The sequence below is a fragment of the Apteryx mantelli genome, chromosome 29 (assembly GCF_036417845.1).
Source record: "Apteryx mantelli isolate bAptMan1 chromosome 29, bAptMan1.hap1, whole genome shotgun sequence".
Classification (NCBI taxonomy): domain Eukaryota; kingdom Metazoa; phylum Chordata; class Aves; order Apterygiformes; family Apterygidae; genus Apteryx; species Apteryx mantelli.
In genome coordinates this window covers 1473644-1496958 of record NC_090006.1, presented here as the reverse complement: position 1 = coordinate 1496958, position 23315 = coordinate 1473644, and the positions used below count along the sequence as shown (strand labels likewise).

General features: G+C 53.3%; 1 protein-coding gene across 1 annotated transcript in view; it reads right to left on the bottom strand.

The window, feature by feature from the left end:
* Window positions 1-22443, bottom strand: part of KANSL3 (KAT8 regulatory NSL complex subunit 3) — a 29175-nt gene extending 6732 nt beyond the window's left edge. Inside the window, exons 1-20 of the mRNA XM_067312506.1 lie at window positions 22178-22443; window positions 19792-19962; window positions 18444-18534; window positions 17937-18122; window positions 17114-17245; window positions 16262-16378; window positions 15517-15618; window positions 15307-15378; window positions 14679-14753; window positions 13480-13637; window positions 12771-12834; window positions 12074-12274; window positions 11439-11595; window positions 9983-10060; window positions 6462-6653; window positions 4552-4636; window positions 3525-3679; window positions 2870-2982; window positions 2016-2235; window positions 1635-1768 (exon numbers count right to left, since the gene is read on the bottom strand). Coding sequence (XP_067168607.1) covers window positions 1635-1768; window positions 2016-2235; window positions 2870-2982; window positions 3525-3679; window positions 4552-4636; window positions 6462-6653; window positions 9983-10060; window positions 11439-11595; window positions 12074-12274; window positions 12771-12834; window positions 13480-13637; window positions 14679-14753; window positions 15307-15378; window positions 15517-15618; window positions 16262-16378; window positions 17114-17245; window positions 17937-18122; window positions 18444-18534; window positions 19792-19962; window positions 22178-22398 — 2724 coding nt within the window. The 5' untranslated portion in view covers window positions 22399-22443. The remainder of the gene's footprint in view (window positions 1-1634; window positions 1769-2015; window positions 2236-2869; window positions 2983-3524; window positions 3680-4551; window positions 4637-6461; window positions 6654-9982; window positions 10061-11438; window positions 11596-12073; window positions 12275-12770; window positions 12835-13479; window positions 13638-14678; window positions 14754-15306; window positions 15379-15516; window positions 15619-16261; window positions 16379-17113; window positions 17246-17936; window positions 18123-18443; window positions 18535-19791; window positions 19963-22177) is intronic.
* Window positions 22444-23315: the final 872 nt, after the last annotated feature.

The following is a 23315-nucleotide window of genomic DNA, read 5'->3' as shown; positions in this document are numbered from 1 at the left end:
AGCTTTGCTCCTTAGAGAAGCGTCGTATCGTCGGAGCCTCAACAGCTCAGGTTGCGGTTCCCTTCACACTGTTCATAAGGAAATTGCTTCTATCTCAAACCAGAACCAGGCCGGTGCTACCTACCAAAACTCACTCTGCAGTCTCATCCTCAGGCCGACAGCAGCCCTTCCTACGATGTCTCCTTCAGTCCTGTATCACAGGCCTGGGCTGGCCCCTGCACGGGCCCTCAACCCCTTGCCAGAACGGACAGCCTCCAGCAAGGACACCGCCTGATCAGGCGACCTCCCAATAACACCAGCACAACAGCTGTTATTCTCAAAGATATCCTGATCTCTGGGAGAGGACCTACAGGACTGACGTGACTGTCGTACAGCGTCGGAGCTGGGATTGCGGGAAAGTCACCTGAGCTGTGACAAACAAGGGCTTGGGTTCGAACCTTGCTGATGGCACATCACAGCCACCACTGACTAACTGTTCTGTGCAGAGAGTCAGAACAGACGATCAGAACCAACTTTTATTTGATAGCTGTTTAGGACAGAGCCTAAGACTATGTCTGCGTTAAATTTCCTGTTTTCTACCTCTGGGGGCCCAAAAGCTCCATTTCCAGCTTGTTTCCTTCTTGCAACTGGCCTCAATCTGGCATTTGTAGCTGTTGGGCTAGGACACACTATGACAACAGGTGCTCACTGCTCCTGCCTGCCCAGCTCTGCTGAAGGCCACTAGTGCAGAGTCCTAGTCCAGGATTTGGGATGGAGAGGTCCAAGTTACAGTACCTGAGACCACTACCTTCACTACAAGAAAACCTTCTCCACCTTGACAGGTCATGCTCTCAACTCAACCGCACCAAGATGTATCTTGGGAAGCAGGCGAGGCAGCCAGGATCCTTTGAGACACTAGCTGGCACGCTGAGAGTCCAAATGGTAACAGCATTTCCTTCTGTCAGTGAGGCACCTCCAAAAGGAGCTCTGTTGTGAACAGATACAGCTTTGGAGCACGTGCTCAACACTCCGTATTTAGGTTTCAACAGCATGGCAGTGAGAAAAAGCAGAACCTGGGGACCTGCAAAGGCAAGCAGGACAGCATCCCAGACACCCACAGGGCGCAGCCTCACATCAGGGCATCTAACAGTTGGAAGCAGCACTTTCAAGAGGAAGAGGACTCCAGACAGCACAGCTGGACCCACCTCCCTGCCTGAATAAGGGAAGGAGACAGACGCTTGAGAAAAAGCTTTCCTCCTCCCACCAAAGCCTGTTACTGCCAAGAAAGCCTGGAGCTTCAGCAATAATTTCCATGCTGATGCCAGCTTCAGAAGTCTAGATAGAGAGTGATTCCCTTGGTGCAGTACTAGCACAATATCAAGCACAACCTCCTTATAGGAGGTGACCCTGCCACCAAGAGACTCAGAGATGACATGGGTCCTCCTCTAACCACTGCCTTGCAAGGCTCCTTTAAGGCCAGTGCATGGCAGTACAGACAGCCTACGCACAGCAACAAAACTCATCACACCCAAGGGAGACGGAGTGACTAAGACCACTTCCCCCCAGGAGTTTTTCCCTGATGTTGACCACCATGGTCAGAAAAGGTTCAGTGTGGCAGTGGACACTTTCTCGACAGAGCAGATGCCAAAAATTACCTGAGGTGCTTGCGTCTGCATCGGCTGTTCCTCAAGCTGAGGCTGGATAGCCCCCATCGCAGCCTGGCTAAGCGTGGTCACTCGGCTGGGCTGCCCACGCAGTGTCACAGTAATGGTCGTTGGGGCCTTCAAGCCTAGAAAACAAATGGGAGAGACTTCCTTGAGACATGGGAATGGTGGAGGCCACGTTCCACCAAGCAGGGGCTGCATCAGAGAAGTCCCTTCCCATCAGGAGCTGCTCACAAATTGCCAGCACACGGAGATTCCCATAGCCACAGCTCAGAGAGCACCACAAAGGCAAGATAAATTTTGGAAACACCCATCCGAAGGACGATGGTGCTCCAGGCGCCTGCATCATCCGCCTGCCCCCCTCTCCCTCACCTGCTGCCTGGTTGGAGATCTGAGCCAAGCCAGGGAGACTGCTGGCCAGCTTCGCCAATCCCCCGTTTGTCAGCAGCTGGTGAATGGCTGTGGGCTTCCCGCTTGCTGAGGCTCCTAGAGACAAGGAGGTGGCAACCGGGATGGTGCGGACAATTGTGCCGGTGCCTGTGGTTATGGCGCTCAGGTTCTGGATAGGCGCGGGCGTCTTCACAGCTGAGGTCTGGAAAGAGAAGCAGAAGCACTGTGAGTATCCGGAAGGAAAGGGGAGGCCAGGATGGCACAGCTTCTCCCTCAGGCAGAAGCTGGAGGTCTTGAGGTCAGGCAGAGAGTTTCCACACTTCATTCAGGGGGCAGCAAGCAGGTTTAACAGCAGATAAAGTTGTCCCTTCCAGTCTGGACACCCTCATTTCAACTCAAAAGCATGACTGGGAGAAGCTGTGGTTCAATCGTGCAATGCAGCACCCCCTTTCTGAACGAGGTCTCCTCAAATTGAAGGGAATTTTTTCCTCCTGTGGTATAATACACCAGGAGAACAAGACTCTGATCCCCCCAGCCCATTCTCCAAGTCCTTCTCAACATTTTCTAGATGTTTGCCCAGCCCAATTCTGAGTACAATTTCCCATAGCCCGTTTCCCAAAACTCACACCACTTACTGGAAACCTGTAGTCCCTAGCACACAGCCAAAGCTTGGATGCATCATCCCAACTGCTGTTCACACCTAGAATCCCTCATCGCTTCTGGTCCCAGAACACATGCGGTCTATGGGGGTTCCCTCCTGCTCCAGCTGCTACCGCTATCATCCTCCATGGAGCTTCCCTTCGGAGAGCAACGTCTGACATTCGCAGGCTGCATACCTGCACGGGCGGCCCGGCAGCAGCCACGCTGGCAGGAAGGGCTGGTGACTTGGTCCCGATGTCCTGCAGGCTGAAGCTCAGCCCCTGCAGCAGGCTGCTGGCAGATGCTGCTCCTGAGGAAAAAAATAAATAAATAAAAAATAGTCATGCTGGGAGAATTAACCACCATGAAATTCCAGGTTCTCATCTATCACATGGCAGCATCAGCACGAAATTTTTCTTTAAAAGAACAGCATCCCAAGCACCCTGCCTCTAGGCTGTCAGGGATCCTCCTCGCCTCTCTACAAACACGCAGTCCACCACGTTTCACTGCCACGGCTGCAAATGAGGCCAGCTGTAAAACGAGGGAGGCATCTGACAGCACGACGGCTGCTCCTGCTCCTCCCTGGAAGGAGGTGATGTCCGGTATCTCAAGGCATCGTTACATTTAAAAGACAACGCAATGAACAGGTCACCTGCTGCTCATTCAGTCTCACTAGAGCATCCCACCACATCTCCATGGGCTCCTGGGACAGCAAAGCACTACAAACGCCACCTCAGCCACTGCAGGGCAAACCCCCAAGCAACCAGGGAAGGCAAAAAAGAGAATCCACCAAACGATTTTGAACCCGGTTTACCTTTTACATTCACAAGACAGACATGGAGAGGCAGGTACCTTGGAGGGTACTGGCCGGCTGGGCCTGCATGCAGTGGGCGCTGCTGGCCACCAGCCTGCTCTGCAGGGCATGGAAAGCACTGGGCGCCGTGCTGCTGGGGATCACAGCAGACGGGGCAGGACTAGAGGAGGAGGTTTCCGCTGCCGAACTCAACCTACAAAACAAGCAGAAGCGAAAGACTCCGGTTGCAATACGCTACAGAGAGGGTGACGCTAGATGGCTTTGACAGCGAGCTGTCACTGATCTAACTTGATCATGCGGATCTTCTGGAAGCATAAGACAGGAAGACAATGAGCTAAAAAAACTCAAAACAAGAGAATTTTCTCTGTGTACATCATGGCAGCTAGAGCCACGAGCACCTACGGCAAAAATCTGTTTATTTCCAAGTTGAAGTGAACTTCTTATACGGGTACCTACCTGCTGCAATGACTGTATGGCCCTACACAAAAGGAATCCACCTTGAAGTGAAACATTTCCCATTTATAACCTACTCTATAGGAGAACAGCTCTTCTCTCCCTCTGCTCCCAGATCCAACAGGACCTGGTTCTCCAATGCATAGAGTGAATTAAAAAAAAAAAAACTGTGTTGTGAGAGACTGTCAACATCAGATCAACTCTCCAAAAGAAATCCTTATGGTGAGTCAGCTTCAGAGACTGATATATTGAAGCTTCCTTCCCCTGCCTTGGGGAAAGAAATGCTTTACTGCCAGAGAGGATGAAGGGAAGGATTAAAGACAGCAATGTTAAGTTTTTGGCAAAGACTGACATGGTCATTCAAAAGACAGAGATAAGCAAACTTGGATTTAGGAAGCCATAGAGATATAGCCCAACAGCCGCAATACCTTCTATAGACTTCTGCCCATTTTTGTCCTTCTCAGACCTGACCACCAGTTGAGAAATGGTTTTCGGGAGCCTAAATGTCTCCTGGGCTTCCGGAAAATCCACTCATAAGCACCATGTTACGGTGCTTCGCATCAGCAGCCTGCCAAAGAGATCCCCAGCTCATAAGAATAAAGACACACTCACTTGGGAGTGGCGAGCAGGCCCGACAGCTCCTTCACACCGGACACGGACTGGCCAACAGCCAGGGGCACTGGCTTTCCGGCAACGACTGCAAAAGAAAAAGAAGTAAACCTCACTCTCTCTTCCACACACGTCTTTAGGGATCCCCCTCTCTCGTACACTAACCCACGGACACGGAGCAGCGCTGCAGGCCACGGGCTCGTCCTGCTCGCAAACCTCGTCTACAGGAGACCTCCGCTGCAGCCAGGAACGCGCGCGCTAGCCACCACGCCGCGGGAAATCAGGATTATCAAACAGATCAGAATTGCAGATTAAAAAAAAAAAAAAAAAAAAAGGAAAGCTGCCGCTGTGAAAGCGTTACAACAGGCAAGAACGACTGAAGGCATCAGCTTCGAGATCCGCAAGCAGCGGGCCCCTCGGGCCCTGGCGACCGAATTAAATTCTCCTAAACGCTGTCATTTCCGCTAATCCCCTCCTCCTAACGTCATCATCCTTACTTATCATCCTGCCACCTTGCTCGATTAGCTCGTGGAGGGCTGCTTGCTAGTGATGGATTTTGTAAGCGTTCTTTAGAGAGACTTTACAAAATACACAGGGATGCGACGAGTCACAATATTTGTTTATTGCGGCGTTTGGGGTACAAATGCGCTTGTCTTGTGCATTCCTCCTGCTCACCCACGGTAAGAGGGAATTCTTGTTTGGTTCATGTTTACTTCTGCAATTCATTTCCTTTCTGTGAAAAGAAGTAAAGTTTGGAGAATTAAAAAAAAAAAGGCTCTGGAAATCAGAGATTTTCAAAGCTGCCAGAAGATGAACTGTAACCTTAGAAAAGGACATATATTTATTAGTTAATTTTCACAGTACGAAACAACTGTTAAATTAACCAAGAAACATTTCAGAATGAGCAGAATTATTCCCCAGCTTTGAAAACCTCTGATTTCCTAATATTTCTAATGGAGGTGCTGACCCTTCAGTCCTGCACTGCATCAAGCTAACGCTAAATCACGAGCAATTGCTTTACGTATCGGGCTCTGCGCTCCGACACGGGGAAGCCGTGTATGCTAGCGTGGGCAGCAACAGCGCAACATCATCCTTGAAATATGAGGGTCACGGTAGTCAAAGCTTCTGGCCTCCCTCGCAAAGGCTCACTGGGAGGAAGGCTGCGCACATCCCCTCTTCTTGGCCTGCAGGGAACTCTGCAGTGCTCTTCATCAGGGGGTTTCTCAGCCACGCAGGCAGAAAAAGAGCTGGAATTTGTAAATACGTAAACCAAACACATATCGTGACAGACATCGTGCCACTGCACGGCCCGAAGGGGATCAGTGGAGTAGGACGCTCGGCTGAGTCACAAAGCCCAAATGTGCTAAGATCTTCCCACGGGAGGCAACGCTGCGGTCATCCATAAAGCGGGAGCATGTCCCAGGCGAGAGCTTTGCAGAGCTGCTCTCCACCGTGCCAGAGTCGCTTCCGCCGCAGGGGACCTGCAAGCAGGTGGCGGAATCGAAGACTTGCACGGCCTACTTAGAGCAAGGGTCCACTGGGACCTGTATCCCACCTCCAGCGGCAGCTCGGTGCTTCGGGAGAAGGTGTAAAGATGGTCTCACAGCTCGCGAGGCTGCAGGCAAGCATCTCCCCAAAGCGTGCAAGCTGAACCACTACGGAAAACGGAGACAGACCTGGCCGCGCGCCGTCAGGCCCCACGCGTCCCCAGCTATCCCAAACGGCACGGAGCAACTCGCACCTCGAGCCTCCATCTGCTTTCTGCTGCCGTCTCCTCCAAAATCGCAGCTCCCTGCCCCTCCCGCCCCAAGGCCGTGCCACGGAGGATGCAGCAGCAGCAGCACACGGAGCCGGTCCAGGCAGAGGCGCAACCCGCTCGCCGGCTGGAAAGTGGCTAGGGAACAGCAACTCACTTTCTGGCTGGGCGGTGAGGGGCGCTCCGTTCCCCACGCCAGCAGCATCTCCGTGGGAGACGATGGTCACCTTGATTTTGGCTCGTTTGGAGGATTTGCTGCACTGGGTCGGGCTGGGGGTCTGGTGCCTCTTCAGCTGCACGCGCACATCATCTTTCTCGGCCCCTTCCGAGGGCTCCGAGGAGACTGGAACTGGGGGACACAGAAGGAGCTTTTTGAAACCGATGGCCCAACTCCTCGAGGTCAGCGCGACTCCACTGCGCACACCGAGGTGTGGAGGAGGACACATGCCCATGCATACTTCTACAGCTCCCTTTTCATGCCAGCCTTGCCCGTCTCCCATGCACCAGGAACCCCCTCTCTTCTCTTCACCACCTACACTGACTTCTGCGTGCCCTAAGCTACTCCTAGAGCCAGTACTTAGCTTAAGCTATAGACAGACTAAGGCGGGATTGCGTACAAAACCTGTCGTGCCTTTGCAGCAAAGAAAAACGGATGCTTACGGGAATAACACATCTTCACAAACGCTTTTCTTTTCGAAGCATGGTATAATCAACCCTGCCATCCCCCCCCCACTTCCAGATGAGGGACCAAAGGTGCAGAGACCTGCGCAGTCGTGCTGCCGGCGCTGGGATTAGTGCTCAGCCATGGCCTCCCTGCTCCTCCGACACACCAGCGCAGGTATCCGCGTGCCAGTCATTCAGCACATCCCTTCCAGCGCTCACAACCTTCAGCCCAACCTTCAAGGGCTGGACAAAACCGTAGAGGGGGCCTAGAGACACTAAGCGAAGCAGCCGTGAGCACGAAAGGTGCCACAGCAAAGCCAGAGCCCAAAGGGCTTCGTCCTAGGCAGGAAAGCAGTGAGCTGAGACTTCTCTTTTGCACCAACAGCTCTTTTTGCTGTCACATCCTTGACCCGTCACATCTGGTTTTGTCCTGCCTGATGCCTAGAGCACAAGCTCGCCAGGGCAAGGACGACTGAACAGCACAGAGGGTCCACAGCGAGCACCTCTAGGCAGCCCAAGAGCAAAACACCATCACGTCCTGCCCATCGGTTCTGCACACATACCATCGCCCAGCCCCGACCCAAAACGCTGGTGGACCAGGTTGGAGCGAGAGCGCCCGTCTGCCTTCCGCCGCGACGTTCGCATCCTGGCAGCGCTCAGAAACGCAGCCACGCTTTGCGACGACCAGGAAAAGCCTTCCCTTGAAGCTAAAGGCAACTCACTCCATCAGGGCTCTTGCGGACAGTTTCTGAGCCAGCTAACTCCCGGCGTGCAAGAGTCCTGGGCATCTAAGCTGTGTATTCAACAGCCTGGAGGCCACCCACAGCACCTACTTGTCTCTAAATTGTGGGTGCAGGACAAGACATGGCCAAATCCCTAATGTCAGGGGACCACAAGTGTTTTGGAGCTGCTCCGGTCCCCAAGATGGGCACCCAACTTGCTCTGTTATGAATCGTGGCTCGAGCCCGCTAACTCGTGACACTCATGCAGTGCTCCCACGCCTCCCACCCAACCGCAAACATGCTCGGGCAGAACCGCCATCCGGAGAGACCTCGCCAACCGCGCAGAGACTGCAGGCACCAAAGCTCCCAGAGTGCCAAGATATGGTGCCACCAGCCAAGCAGGACGGTGAAAGGGCACATGCACAGGCAGCGGCGTTAGGTGCCCCTCAAAGCATCGGCAAGCAGCGACCCAACGTCTCTCCACGTCCCCGCTGCAAGACGAGCGGGAGCAGAGCCTTACAACCGTTTCCGGTCGCTCAGAGGCGTACAACGTCTCGCTGCGGCCCACACCGTGCGCAGGTTCCTGCTGCAAAGGGCTCGCTATGCCAGAGGAGCACCCAGGCACCAGCAAATGCTCCCAGCACGCACAGCACACACGTCCCGGCTTCCTACCTCACAGGTCAGGCAGCAGAGCCTGAGGAACAAGCCCCAAGATCTCATCAACTCCTAAAAACATCGCCAAAGCTAAACTGAATGGAAGTGCACAGACGCTGCGGTCATCTGGCAGCTGATGACAGACAAAACCATCCCCCGTTGGACCTTTTTGGACAGGCTCCCAGTTGCTGACACTTGCTCACCGCTCCAGAGGACAGGCAAGGGAAAGGCAGGCCAGGCTGGTGGCAGCACATCCCACGTAAAGCCTCTCCACCTCTCCCCGTGGGCAGGTGAACCACCACCTCGGCCACCACTTTCTCCTCCCAGAAGAAACCAGGAGGGAAGACTCTGGGTAAATACAGTTATTCCACTGGTTCCTCCACGTAAGCTCCCAGGTTCATCTCACAGCACAAGGGAGGGCACAAAGTCTCTCAAAAACAGGGCTCAAGGGAGAAAGCAAGCCTTAAAACAACCAGCTCGGCCCAATACTCGCCTCAGGACTTCATTACCATGGTTGTACCTGTACAGTTTGGACCATACCTTGTGTGCCTTCAAGGGACATAGGGAGCCTACAGTATCTGAGGAGCTTATATACAGCACGCCCGAATACCGTAGACAACTTTATATCCAGGGCTTGCTTTACCATGTTCAAGCAGCACAGGCATTTGGGGCATTGCAGAGAGGCAGTTCTCATCCACATTAATGTTCTCAGCAACCTGGGGTCACCTCAACTGAGAGCTGAGGGTGACAGCGCATGCGACAACGCAACCTCTCAAAGCCTTGGATTTCAACCTCTCTTCCTCTCCTAACCCCAGATATGCGCAGTCATGGCTGCTGCCACTCAAGACAGCAAAATATATCTTTATGTGAGTGGTGGATCTCACCCCTCAATCCTGAACCCTCAAGGCACCTGACACACTGAGCTCCACCACTCTCCTACGTGCTCCAGCATCCAACGCAAGACACCGCAGGACTAAAGACTGCTCATCTCTGGATGTCTCCTGATCCGGGTGGTCACATCGAGCTAGCTCTTTCATGAACTCTGCCATTTAAAATTCCTGCTCCTGGTACACCGCCATCTTCCCAAGACCACCCCGCCACCTGCCCTCTCTGCTGTTCTCTGCCTCTCGCGTGTCTACATCTGCCCTTTCCAAATCACTCAGCAATTCCTTATTTCTGCGCCCGCTGACAGCCCCTTTGCCACTCTGGACGGTAAGGATGCTCCATCAACACACACAATCTCTCAGGCTGGAGTCCACCTCCCCTTCTCAGCCCCGCAGCCCCAGCACCGAAAAGGGTTAAACTCATGATCACAAGAAGCCACCACACCATCCACAAAATTTTAGTCCATCAGAGAAAAACTGCTGCCAGATGACATGGCTCCAAGAGCAGTATTTCCTTACTGGGGCAGGGAAAGGGGGAGAGCTCAGGAAGGTTAATGCTCTTAGCTAGCACGTGGCCATTTGCTTTAGCTTCAATTACAGCAATGAGAAAGCAAAAAGCAGGGGGACAAGGGGACACATTGGACTACATCCCCAAACGAATGCAAGGGAAGAGGAAGATGATGAAAGAAGGTAGCAGAGAGACAGAGAGAAGGAGGGAGACAGAGAGAGACAGCGAGAAGTGAGGAGATACTCACCAAAGAGACATGAAGAGGTGCCAGGAGGAAGAGCTTTCCTCACCAGCATGTTTTGTTTCAGAAAAGCAGCAAACTGAGCTGAAATGAATCAGAGAGAATTACAGTATCACAGCCCGGCTCTGGAGGGGGGCAGCGAACTCCAGGGACACCACTGCGACCCACAGACAGAGACCTCGGAGCAGGCAAGCGGAGAGCTCTGGACACAACTCGTTCAGCCATGAGGTACACGGAGACACGCCGACCTCTTTTCCGGATGGACGCATAGCACATCCGACACTACAAGGGCCATTAGCACTCTCGCTCCTGTCCCCGCTGTTTTGGGGAGCACATCCAAATAACACAAGCCTTTTCCAGCCCCAGAGCCATCTGGCAAAGGCCCAGCACCCCGGGAAGGGGAGCAGGCCGGTTGCAATACCAGCTGCGCGAGGTACTATCAATGTGGCTAGCTCGAATGAGCAGTTGTGCTAAAGCACCCGGCAAACGTCAGCCAGCACATCCCAGGTCCTCAACGCCTTACTGCCACAAAACGCGCACTAGAAGTAGCACTGCAGAAGTGCTCCTGACCAAACAAGCTGGCCACAACACGCGTCACTCCACAGACCTTCCTCCGGCCTCCCATGCACTATCTAGAAACTTGCTTCTTCAGCTAAAAAAGTGAAGCAGATTTCATCAGTCTGTGCCCTGAGAAACTACGCAAAATCCAGGCTTGAATTTCCTCCAGAGCCCGTCCTGAGTTACAGCAAGACTTTAGAGCATGTGGAGGGTCACACTGTCGCAGGAGATAACAACAAGCCCGTTGCTCGTTTCTTGAGCAAAGAAATAAGGAGAGATGGGAGGGTGAGGAACTATTCCCCAGGTACCGCTGATATCTTCCAGAAGGCATCATCAAGAGCAAAGCATTACCTAACTTTCACAATCAGACCAAAGCTGCACAGTTAAGTTTTTAAATCAGCATCCAACAGCACAAGAAACAGCTCAAACTGTTTTCTTACTCTCAGCATGTTTCCCTCTGCCGTTTGATGCAAAATTCCGTAATTACCCAAACCCTGCTGTCTCAATCACAATTCAATAGCCTCAACCATCTCCTGAGCACCTTTCATTTCCCAAGAAGCCTTCGCTGCTGAGATCCTGGTCAAGGGACTCGCACCCAAAACAAAATCACAGTACGGCTATGTGGCAACTTGGTCAGCCAGAGCAAGTGAAAACCCTTCTACCTTTGAACAGTGGCAAAGCATCTGTAGGCTGCAGAAACACCATTTCCAACCTAATATCAACCCCCACGGGCTGCTGCCTTCAGATGACAGTGAAAGGGGACCGAGCTGGAGAGAAAACTGCCAGAGGAAGCTTGGAAATCAAGACAGGACTCGGAAGACAAAACCTAAGCGAGTCTGGGCAGATAGAGACCAAAAATCGAGATGATAAGAGGGGAGAGGGTGGGAAAGCTGCAGGGCATTACCTTGTGCCTGCTTGTGCGTCAGGAGCGTGTCCGTCCTCGGGACCTGCCTCTTCAGCAGCTGCGTGGTGCTGATCTGGCTGGGCTTCTGGATGGAAGACACAGCAGCCATTTTAGTCTTGGGGCTTGAAGTGGGGCTGCTGGAGACACTGGATAAGTCCTGCTCGAAAAAGAAGGAAAAGCTCTTATCCACACGTTTCCCCTGGGAAAAGGCAGTCGTCATGCTGAGCACAGCAGTACGCAAGCAATAATGCGCATCCTTACAGCGCTTGACCCCCGCCTACCAACTCATCCCCTACCACGACAGCGTGCTGCACCCTCCAAAAGGCTTGGAGACCAGGGACGACGGCACATTATCGCGCCGCAGTTTGCCTGGCTCCCCTTCTCCCACCCAGCCTTCCCCTCTGCCACAGGGCAGGCTTCCCTCTGTTTAAGAAGCTAAAAACCCACCGCGTAAGCGTGCATTTTGCTGTAGTCCGTTTTGGAAGATCTGTCTGCCCCAGCACAAGCCACTAGTCCCTTCACGTCCTCTCCCAACTCCCATGACATCTCTCGCCACCTGTCTCAGCAGCACAAAAGCATCTCTTTACACAACCACAGCCTTCCCCAGCTCAGAGCATCCCGGGTAGAGTCCCCACCTCCGAGCCCGAAGGTGAGGCAGGCACTTTGGCTGCCGGCGAGGCAGGCCTGCTGGTTCTTTCCGGCAAGTCAAACGACAGGTCCCTCCTGGTCGAGTCACGTGGCTTCTTCTTTTTCTCAGCATCTAGGTCGCGGGGATCAGAGCCCGAGTGGCTCTCCGCTCGCGTGAGGACTCCAGTCAGGAAGTCGGCTATTTCATCCTAGGTAGGATGAAACACACATTTAGACTCCATGGTGTGCAAGCCTCTAAATAACCCATCTTCACCGCTTAAAGAAAAAAGAACCAAGATTCCCAAAGAGACAAACTGACAGGGCTCTCTAGGTTTAAGCTTCCACAAGCAGAAACCCTCAAATCTTGCAGGTAGACCTGGGCCTTCTCACTAAAGCTCACTCTATTAATTTCTAACAAATGGCAGAGAAATATGCTGGTTTCTCCTATGCTGCCCAAAGTACCGCTCGCTTTCCCAGACAGATGGATTGGAAGACTCAGAAACCTGCTCTTTGTTGAAGATACGCTACCAAGAAGCTCATGTCTCTCCTCTTGAAAGGAGACAGACACTTCAAAATTCCCCTAAGGAGATGGATAACCTTTGTCCAACAAGTCCTGGCAGCAAGGTTATAAATCGTGGTCATTGAGACATTTCAACGCATATTTATTATGGCTATAAACTGTAAAAGGAAGACTTCTGTCTTTACCTGGATGCACCTGTCCACCATACTCTGGGTCAGGCCTTCTGACTTCTTTTTGGCTTTGCTTATCCTATTAAAAAAAAATACAAAACAAAACACAGAAGTCAACACATGTTCATTTTTCCCCTTCCACACTCACAATGCTGTTCTTAATCTGACAGTAATTTTCAAGTGATGGAAGCTTCACTCCTTTACCCGCTTTGACACTGAGATTATCAGCTCTATTAGCACTCAACTCAAGAACACCGTCTGCTGGGAAGACAGGATTCATCCCTCAGAGGCACTGAGGAAAACTTTGGTGACAACTAAAAGGGCTCAGCATCACCGATATCAGGACCACAGCTTTACCAGAACATGTAAGATGTTTCTTCTCCTTCAGAGCTTCATCTTCAACCCCAATAGTTGAGTTTTACATTTCCTTCCTTTCTCTCATTTACTTTTCCCTACCATAGACTTCTGACTTAAACACGCCAAAATCTTGTCCAGATGACCACTGTAAAAACACTGAATTTTATCAGCTTTCCAGGAAGCCGTTCCCCTAATTCTTAACTGGGTCTGATTTAAACTAAACATTGATGGAGCTTTTTTCTCTTTTTTTTTTAAACACAGTCCCTTCAGAGTTTCAGAACCAGATTTTTGTATCTTTTTGCACACAACACACTCGGATCTTGCTCAATGCTTCTGGGAAGAGAGTACCCATCTCACAGCACGTTACCTGAGATTGTCATCTGCTCCTCCCACCACCACCATGCTGTTATCAGCGCGAATTTTCTCGCGGAAATCTTCCATCGCTTCGATGTTGCACTGCAGGGAATTCTGACCGATCACGAAGAGGACAGGGGTCTTCATCTCCAGGAGAGGGTCGTCAACGTCCTGCAAGAGTAACGGGACCTGTAAGTCTGAGGGCTGTGCCGGGATGCAAAGCCTTTGGAGCTGAAGACCTTCCGGAATAAGGCAAGCGTTTCCTAAACGGTTAGGCACGCGCCACGGCGGGGCAGACAGCACTTCACACGCAATCCTAACACGTAGTAACGGCATCTCGGAGGGAGGGAAGTGAACCATAATTTGCATGGCTCGTTTGGATAAGATTACACACTCACATGAGAAACACTGACTCAGAAGCCAAATCAGTACACAGTGATGTTACTCATTCACAGCAGCTGAGACTGACACCCTCCCCCACACCCTATTTCAGTGCATCTTCCCCGCTTCAAAATTTTGCCTGCGCAAATCCAGCACAAGGCTGAGGAAGTGCCACGAGCAGGTCAATGAGCATTGCAGCTTTCCGGGGTGAGCCCCAGATGGGATTTACGGAGCCGTATGGAGCCCTGGACAAAACTCTGCTCGAGAAGCACGCCCTACCCCTGCAAAGGTCTTCTGCCCAGGGGTGACCCGAGATTTCCACTATACTCGCAGAATTAGTCATTTCCATAGCGCAACCTTAGTCGCTCCCAAACCAGTCACAAATTGGTCAGCTAATAAAGGAGCTACTTGGATTCCCTATAAATCATCCTAAGGTGTCATCTTTGCTGCCAAGTGCCAAATAACAGTCAGCAAGCGATCCACACACAAGACCCCAGGATGGAGCTGCAAAAACACGTCAGAGCAGGGACAAGTAAACACAGGATTTCTCATTCCTGCTGTCACATCAGGAATCCTGTTATGGATGCAACAATCCAGCCAATTTTTCCAGGCAAAACCAGAGACATCCCTGAGGGCCAGCCTGCTGGGCACCCCCCCTTCTTGCTGCAAACAAAAAAACGTATTCCAAGACAGAGTGACATTCCTCAAAAGTCTTCCAATTATCACTGGGCTTCCAAGGCAGATTCTACAAAACAGTCTAGGGAGGTTAAAATAAATAAATAAATAAATAAATAGTTTCTTAAATGGCCCCCCTCTGCCTTCACTCCTTACCCCTCTGGGTCCATCCACCGTTAGAAGAGGGAATCCAAGGCACACAACCGCAGTGACATACTCCATCACTGAAACCTGCACAGAAAAGCAACAGTCAAAGTCCTGGCAGCCAAACGTATCGATACTGCGACGGTTATTTTGCTGGGCTCCCACCAGGGCACAAAAATATCTTCCATATTTAGACCTTGCTTTGTTGATTAAAAGGGGTGCGAGGAGGGGAATACTGAAGAACTCAAATTCCTTATGCCCCCATGACTAGAAATGACGCCTGCTTCAAAGCCAGGCCTCAAAAAGAGAAAAGGGAAGAGAAGAATCCCTCAGAGCCTTAAATGTAACAGTCATGCACATATAACTCTGCTGGCTTCAGTTAAACACAAGCAGCAGAGTCAGGCCTCTCCTGAAGACAGTCTCTAGTTATAAATGGGTGTATGGGAGAGGGGAATTCAAGAGACTTTCTCCTCCTCCGGATGCACTGTTATTCAGGGTGCTGAACAAAACACATACTCAGCAAGGTCTCCTTCTTTGCGCCACCCAAAGCAGGGCAGGCAGCGCGGAACCGGTCGGTCGAAGGGATTAATTGAAGCTGTTGAGCTGCCTCTGAGAGGATGCAAAACAAGCAGGTACTTACGTGACAGGCCACCAAGGCACCTGTGTTCCACCCGATCAGGATGATCGGCTTGTGCGAGAAGTGGTTGTGAATCTGCGGGAGAAAAAGGATGTAGATGGAAGAAAAGAAACAAGCAACGGGATGATGCACTTGGGTGGCCAAGCCCATACAAGTAAGGTGAACAGTGTGAAGGGAACAGCACAGGCTCGCTGATACGTTCACTGCTCTTACCTCCGCCACTTTGCCTCTCACCGCCCCGATCATGTGTTCAAGACACTGCAACACTCCCACCCCGCTGCCGTTGTTCAACAGGTGGGTGGCGATTGGAATCACCTATCATTCGAAATGAAAGACGGGTAAATAACAAAGGCGTTACCGGGGACAAGAGGTACCGACAACAATTTGCATGGACCAGAACACAGTTTGCGTATGAACTTCTCTGCGCTCTCTCTCTCCCCCCTCCCGAGATTCACTTTTAGCTACAAAAAAAAAAGAGAGGAAGCAGAGCATCCCCCACAGACACCATCTCTGCTGTTCACCTCACTCCTCTACACCCAGTACATCTAACACATTAAGAGGGCTGTGAACAGCCCTGTATCCAGGCAGAAGACCAAGGTAACCTAATGCCGTACAGACTCTCTTCTCCAACCCTTTTCTACTGCAAAACTCATTGATCCTTAATAACAACAACATCACAATCTAAACTGCTGCAGACTCCTGACTTTGCACGGCAGGTCTCTCCTGCCACAATCCCAAACGTATCGGATTTGGGCAACTTCCACCCACTGTGCAGAATAAAACACTTCAAATACTGAACAGCGCAGGGGCAGATGTCAGCCTCTACTATCAGCAGAACCAAGTATTTTGGTGCGCTGAAGAAACATAAAAGCAAGCTCAGCAGCTGCAGTCTGCCACAGCCTGTCTCTAAAGAGCTGCCAGTTTGAACTTCCCTCCTTTCAAAACCAGTAATACAAACCTTTCCTAAGCAGGAAAGCTGTGACTGCCAGAATCGGTGCCGTCGAGAAGTGGGGAACATGGAGTTAGAAGGTCCGGAGGAAGCAATCAGGATGAGGGGAGAACCAGGCAACTTGCTCTACAAAGTTCAACAGAAGATGCATAAGAGAAAGCAACTTCCCTGCCCGAGACCCCTCTGTTTCAATAGCTTTTCTGAGAAAAAAAAGACACAGTTGCTTTTCCAGGGAGCACCATCAACACCAGTCCTCTCCGCCCACTGCTCTACCCCGGGACCCTCACTCACATAGAGAAGCTCATCAGGTGCAACTTAGGCAAAGCTTCACGCAAGAGGACATTCACACTATGCAAGCTGTTGCTTGTTAGAAAGTCCACACGGGCCACAACATCCTCCCAACGGGTCTGAGAAATAAGGGTTAGCTGGTGACGGCCCCAGCGCAACCCCTGATAATTCACGGATGAGTTAAAATGGTTATTTATAAACCCAAAGCGCCGTCTGCTCTGCGCAACGGATGAAGTGGAAGGGATCTTGCATAGCTCATTGAATAAGCAAGTTTTCCTAGTAGAAGCTACCTCTGGATATAACGGGGGGAAACGTATCCCAGGAGAAGGAATTGCCCTCAACGAGCAGGCAACTCTCGACTATTGCACAAGTTACCTCTTGCAGTGATATAGGACAAAGGCGGATATGAACAGGAGGAGGCAGAGTGAATTCCTGAAGGGAGCAAGTCTAAAGCAACTCACGAAGCAAGAGATGGAAAAGACTAGCAAAAGGACGGGAAGAGTAAAGCAGATCTGAGCACATTAGGCAGCAAGCCCAGCCTCTCACTCCCTGCAAGCCCCAAGAGATACTCACTGGTTTATTATGGGACAAGACGCCCACTGCTGGGTCCCAAGGTCTCTTCAGCAGCAGAGACAGAGCCTCAGCACCCGCTGCCCCCGTCTTCGTGGTAGAGGAGAGCAGCATCCTGTCAATCAGGGTGGGGATCTGGAACCAAAGGCCAGCGAGGGCTTAGAAAATGCCGCAGCCTTTTCTACAGGCTTTTGAACATCAATTTTGCAGGTTGGGAAACGCAATTACTGCCTTGTCAGCAAGAGCTGGAAGTCATCGGGCAAATGCTCGCTATTTTGTGGACGATCCAGAGCAGCAGTACGAGGAGTGCACCAGTCCTTACCCTACCTGGGCACGGGCTGTTATTCAGCACAAATCTCGACAAATTCCCCGGGGGGGGGGGCAGAGGGCCACGAAGTTTATATTTTCACGCATTAAGGAACTCAGAGCAGTGGAATTTATAGAGGGGATCTGCAGCTGTACAGGGAACGAAGTCCAACCTCCCAGGTCCCGTGCTAGCCCACGGAGCCATCGCTCCGCTCTTTCCTGCTCTTCTCGATGGGGAGACAAGGTACAGAAAATTTAACAGGCAAGCTCGAAGCACCACAACAAGTCAGAAGCACCACCACAAAGAGTCAAAGCACTCTGGTTCCTCTTCCTCTAGCTACTACAGAGCAGGAGTTAGTGCCCTGGGAAATGACTCCCATCCAGAAAGGGAGCACCAAGGAGAAATTTTCCCCACTACTCCAATGAAAAAGGATAAAGATACCATTAGCTTCCTTTAATGAGCTTTATAAAGGGAGAGTGTCATAAGAGATAGCAAGGTCTCTTTCACTGCTTTTATCACCTTTCCTTTAAGTGTTTGCAGAGCATCCAAGTAAGCAGCCAACACTGGCAAACTGAGGGTCTCCACTAACGTTGTGTGAAGCCACTGGATCAGTTTGGTGTCCCAGTTCACACTGGCCAGAGCTTGACGGACCCTCCGAGCACATTTGTCCACCGCTATCCTCCTCAGGACTGGCTCATTGCAAGCCTGAAAAACAGAAAGTGGGAAAAAAAAAAAAAGAGTTAAGGGAAAGATCAAGGATCTTTCGTGCATCCCAAGCCACAGGCGAGTATCAGCCTGGACTGCTCGCAACCCTCTGGCAGCAGGTAAGGACCAACATCCTCTCAGCAAAGACAAAACCATGGTTCAAAGAAATCCAGAGCTGCCTGCTTTTTCAAGACTATAAAACCCAAAGGCCAGGACTTTCGTCTTGACTCAATGCATCTTTGCTAGGAAGGACTGAATAAAAACACACAGGCAACGACTCTGCCGAAAAATGAAAGAGAAATAGGGAATAAAAGACCTTACCCCTTCATTGGCCAAGCGAGCCAGCCTGTCAGACTGCAGCGCTTTGTGAATCTTATTAAAGAGCTTGCTCTGGGCCGTTGTCCAACCCATCCTGTAACGAAAAAGCAAAGAGGTAATTGAGAGCGCTGCTACGCAGACATCCAGGAGATATTACTGTCCTTGAAACTACTGCCCATCTGCAAGGCACAGCTGGGAATCAGCTGGAATTACGGTCACCAGAACTGATTTCTGGTTATGGACAAAGTTTCACTACTAAGGATTTAAGAAAATGGCTCTGTAAAAACCATTCGTTTTTAAACATCGCTAGGTTGGACTGGTGAGCGTCAAAGCGTCAGACAGATAAGAGTAACAACAGAAACAGTAAGACAAAAATAATCGCTCCTTTTAGCATAGGTTCTCTCTCCATTTCTCAGAGGAACTGTCCAAAAAAACCTGTTCCACCTAATGTCAAAACTGCCAATTGGAATGACTACAGCTTCCAGGAAGGATTCTTAAAAGCCTGGAATTTATGCCTATCTCCATTTTAAATTTTCCGCTTTGGAATACAGCTGAATCGGGCACCTATATGTAATCTAAAATGCCACCGTCCCAAGCTTGTCTGTGAACAGAAGGGACAGCAACATGTCAAATGAGGGAGAGAGGTTCACCAGCTGGACACCAGCCTCCGCCTTTAAATTTGACAGGTTTCAAAGCAGGCAGCTGAGGAATTTGGACAGAAGAATTCATTTTCTTTATTATTTGGTTCAGGAATGTCACTGTATATTAAGTTACGCATTGGGACATACTAAAAAACACAAGATAAAATGTGGTAGAAGCTGAGGATATGGGCCGTACACAGTAAACAACGGGTGTTGAAACATAGGTTGAAAAGGCTCCACCCTGCAGGTCTTGCACTATTCCTTTCGGAGGGCTAACACAAGTCCATAAAAGCAATTTAGGCAATAAAGCGACCCGTTTTGGCCTCTCCAGCTTTCTTAGAGACGTCAGTGAACACCGAGAACGCAAAGCGTCAAGCACACACCACATCGGACCGGATTCAGCGCACCGACTCGTCTTCCCCAGCCCTCATTTACCCGCTGCAGACACGGAAGTCACCGAGCAGTCACCTCGCTGCTCCGTGCCTCGATTTGCCTCTCCGCTTCTGCTTTTGCTCTAAAATATTGATGGCCCCAACTGCGTATATCACACAGCATCTGGCACTACACCATCCTCAGTCTGGCTGAGGCTTTGTCTACTCATACGTGGTGCAATACGACGAGCAAGATGAGTCCCCGAAGCGCAGCTACTGCACGGATAGTTGCTTCAGATCCCGATTTCTTTTCTCAGCCACCCCGGCACCCCGCGTTACCTGTTCACGTGTTCCTCCCAGTCATCCGGCGGAGGCGGCGCGTCGGCATCCGTGCGCGCAAACATCACGTGGCGCTCGCACTCGTTCATCACGCTGCGGGCTTTCTGGTTGTCGTAGAGCGGCACAGGGGTGGGCGTCACCGTTTCGACATCGATGGGGATATCTGCCTCGCTGTAAGAAAAACTTCGCTTTAGAAAACGGGATGGAATCCGGGAAAACCCCGAACGGATCAGAGAGCGAGCCTGATGCCTCAGGGATCCGTGTCTACCTGCCCCAGGTAAGCACAAGACATCTGTGAACTTGTTTTTTCTCCATTCCCACATCTCTCTCCAAAGATGCTGCGACTAAGGGGACCGCTATGGAATCGCACTATTTGCGATGAGATCCTGCATTTGGAGAGTACACCTTGGGGGCACACTATGCTATAAAAATCGGGAAGAACTTGCAACCAACCGGGATCCTGAGTCCAACTCTGTCTCCTAAACCCTGACTCGGGCTGCAAGACTGAACGCTGCTTGGACGGTTGTTTAAATCGCGTGAATACAAACCACTGAAGCATCTTGATATTTAATATCAGGCAAGTTTTCCTTGATATTTAATAAAGTATCTACAGCTTCTGGCAGATGTTTCTAATCAAACACAAGCCACTAGGCTTCCTAAGCAGCTATCTTATCATTTCTGGTCTGAGTCAAGGCAGCCTTTTTTTCCTGCTTTAAGCTCTAAAAACGAACGTGCCTTAGAGGACCCCACTAAGCCTGGTCTCCTCCTGCCAGACAAGCTCCTGAGCAACTAACGTTTAAGAAAGCGAGTTTTCGCGGCCCTGACGCGGGACGGGAGAAGCTTCTCGCTGGCAAAGACCCAGAGATCGAGCCCCAGAAGCGAAGGGGCAAAGCACTCGAGATGCGAAGGAGCCCTGACCCCAACGACATCCCAAGCCGGGTGCCAAACGGTCCCGACCCCTCAAAATCGACCCCGGGCAACGCCAAACCCGACCCGCATCCCCCCCAGCCCCCAAACTGGGCGCCAGATGCCCCTCCAGCCCCACAGCCCTGCCCCAGGCGCCCCCGAGCTGGGTCCCAAGCACCCGGCAGCCCCACACCCCCCCGCGTTCAGCCCCGGATGCGCTCCCCAAAGTGGCTCCATATGGGGGTCCCCAGCTCCTTAGCCCCCGACCCCAACCCAGCTGCCCCCCATAGCACCCCAGCCCAGCCCCACACCCCAGACCCCCCCCTCCAGACCCACAGGAGCCCCAAAGTCACCCCCTACAGACCCCTCCAGTCCCCCAGGAGACCCACAAGCCCCCCCCCCCAACCAGAGGCCTCACACACTCCGCTACAGGCCACCCAGGCCCCCCAAAAGCACCATACTCCCCTCCACAGACCCCCCAGCCCCACAGGAGCCCCACACTCTGCTCCAGAGGACCTACACTCCCCCACCAATGACCTCCAGCCCCATAAGAGCCCCCCCACCCCCCCCAAGACCCCGTTCTCCCCACTACAGACCTCCAGCCCCACAAGAGCCCCCCACTCCCCCCACACTTGCCCCCTACAGATCCCTCAGCCCCGCAGGAACCCCACAATCCCCCCCAGCCCCACACGAAACCTACAGGAGCCCCTAGAGACTCCCCAGCCCCACAGAAGCCCCACACTCTCCCCTAGAGACCCCACACTCCCCCCTACAGACCCCCCTAAACCCACAGGCTGTCCCCCAAGAGCCCCACACTGTCCCTCAGAGACCCCCCCCAGCCGCACAGGAGCCCCACACTGTCCCCCAGAGACTCTCCAGCCCCACAGGAGCCTCACACTGCCCTACAGGAACCCCAAACTCCCCCCCCACAAACCACCCCCCAGCCCCACAGGAGCCCCAAAAGGTCCCCCAGCAGCCCCACACTGTCCCGAGACCCCCCCGCCCCCCAGGAGCCCCACACTCCTCCCCTACAGACCTCCCAGCCCCACAGGAGCCCCAAAATGTCCCCTCAGAAGCCCCACACTCCCCCCCACAGACCCCCCAGCCCCCCAGGAGCCCCACACTGCCCCCCAGAGACCCCCCCAGCCCCCCAGGAGACCTCCCCAGCCCCCCAGGAGCCCCACACTGCCCCCCAGAGACCCCCCCCAGCCCCCCAGAAGCCCCACGCTGCCCCCCAGGAGACCTCTCTAGCCCCCCAGGAGCCCCACACTGCCCCCCAGAGACACCCCCAGCCCCCCAGAAGCCCCACACTGCCCCCCAGAGACCCTCCCAGCCCCCCAGAAGCCCCACACTGCCCCCCAGAGACCCCCCCAGCCCCCCAGGAGCCCCACTCTCCCCCCCAGGAGCCCCACCCTGCCCCCCAGAGACCCCCCAGGAGCCCCACAACCCCCCCCCGCAGCCCCCCCGGCCCCGCGCTCACAGGGCGCTGTCGGGCTGCCGCCGCGGCGTGACGAAGAGCATGCGGGTGGGGCGGGCGGCGCTGGCGTCGGGGTGGGCGCTCCAGGGCTTGGCGTAGCTGTGGTCCAGGCACACCAGGTCCAGCTCCCGCTCGTGCACCGACAGCTGCAGCAGCAGCGACGTCCCCATCCTCCGCGCCGACCACTGCAGGTCCCGCTCCCCGCCGCCGCCGCGCTGCGACATGGCCGCTAGCGCCGCCGCCCGCCCCGCATCCCGCGCCGCGCCGCGCCGCGCCGAGCCGGGCCGCGCCTGGGGCTGGGGCCGCCGCGCCGCAACGCGCATGCGCCGCCCGCGAGGGGCGGGGCGGGGGCTCCGCGGAAACTGCGGAGCGGAGTGCGGCGGCGCGGAGCGGAGTGCGGCGGCGCGGGGCGGGGCGGGGCGGGGCGGCGGGCGCCAAAACGCGGAGAGCGGAATTAGGCGGAGCGGAGTGTGCGGGAACGGCCCGGCGCGCGGGGACGCGTGCGCGGGGACACACGGACACGGGGACACAGGGACATGGGGACGCACGGACATGAGGACACAGGGACACACACCCGTGGGGACACAGGGACATGGGGACGCACGGACACGGGGACACAGGGACACACCCCCATGGGGGCACAGGGACATGGGGACACATGGACACGGGGACGCAGCAGCATGGGGACACAGGGACACAGGGACACGAGGATACATGGACATCATACACACCACCGTGGGGACACACAGACAAGGGGACACAGTGACACGAGGACACGGCAGCACAGGGACACAGTGACACGGGAACACATGGTCACACAGACACAGGGCACAGGGACACACCCCCATGGGGACACAGGGACATGGGGACACAGGGACACACCCCATGGAGGCACATGAGCACAGTGACACACGGACACATGGACATGGTACACACTCCCATGGGGACACACGGATATGGGGACACAGGGACATGGGGACACACAGCTCCGGGGACACATGGACACAGGGACACATGGACATCAGTACACCCCCCCATGGGGACACACAGCCACACCAGTGCGCACACAGTGACACAGGTACACAGGGCCACTGAGCCACGCAGTGCCACCGGCACGTACAGGTACAGCCTGGCACGGTGA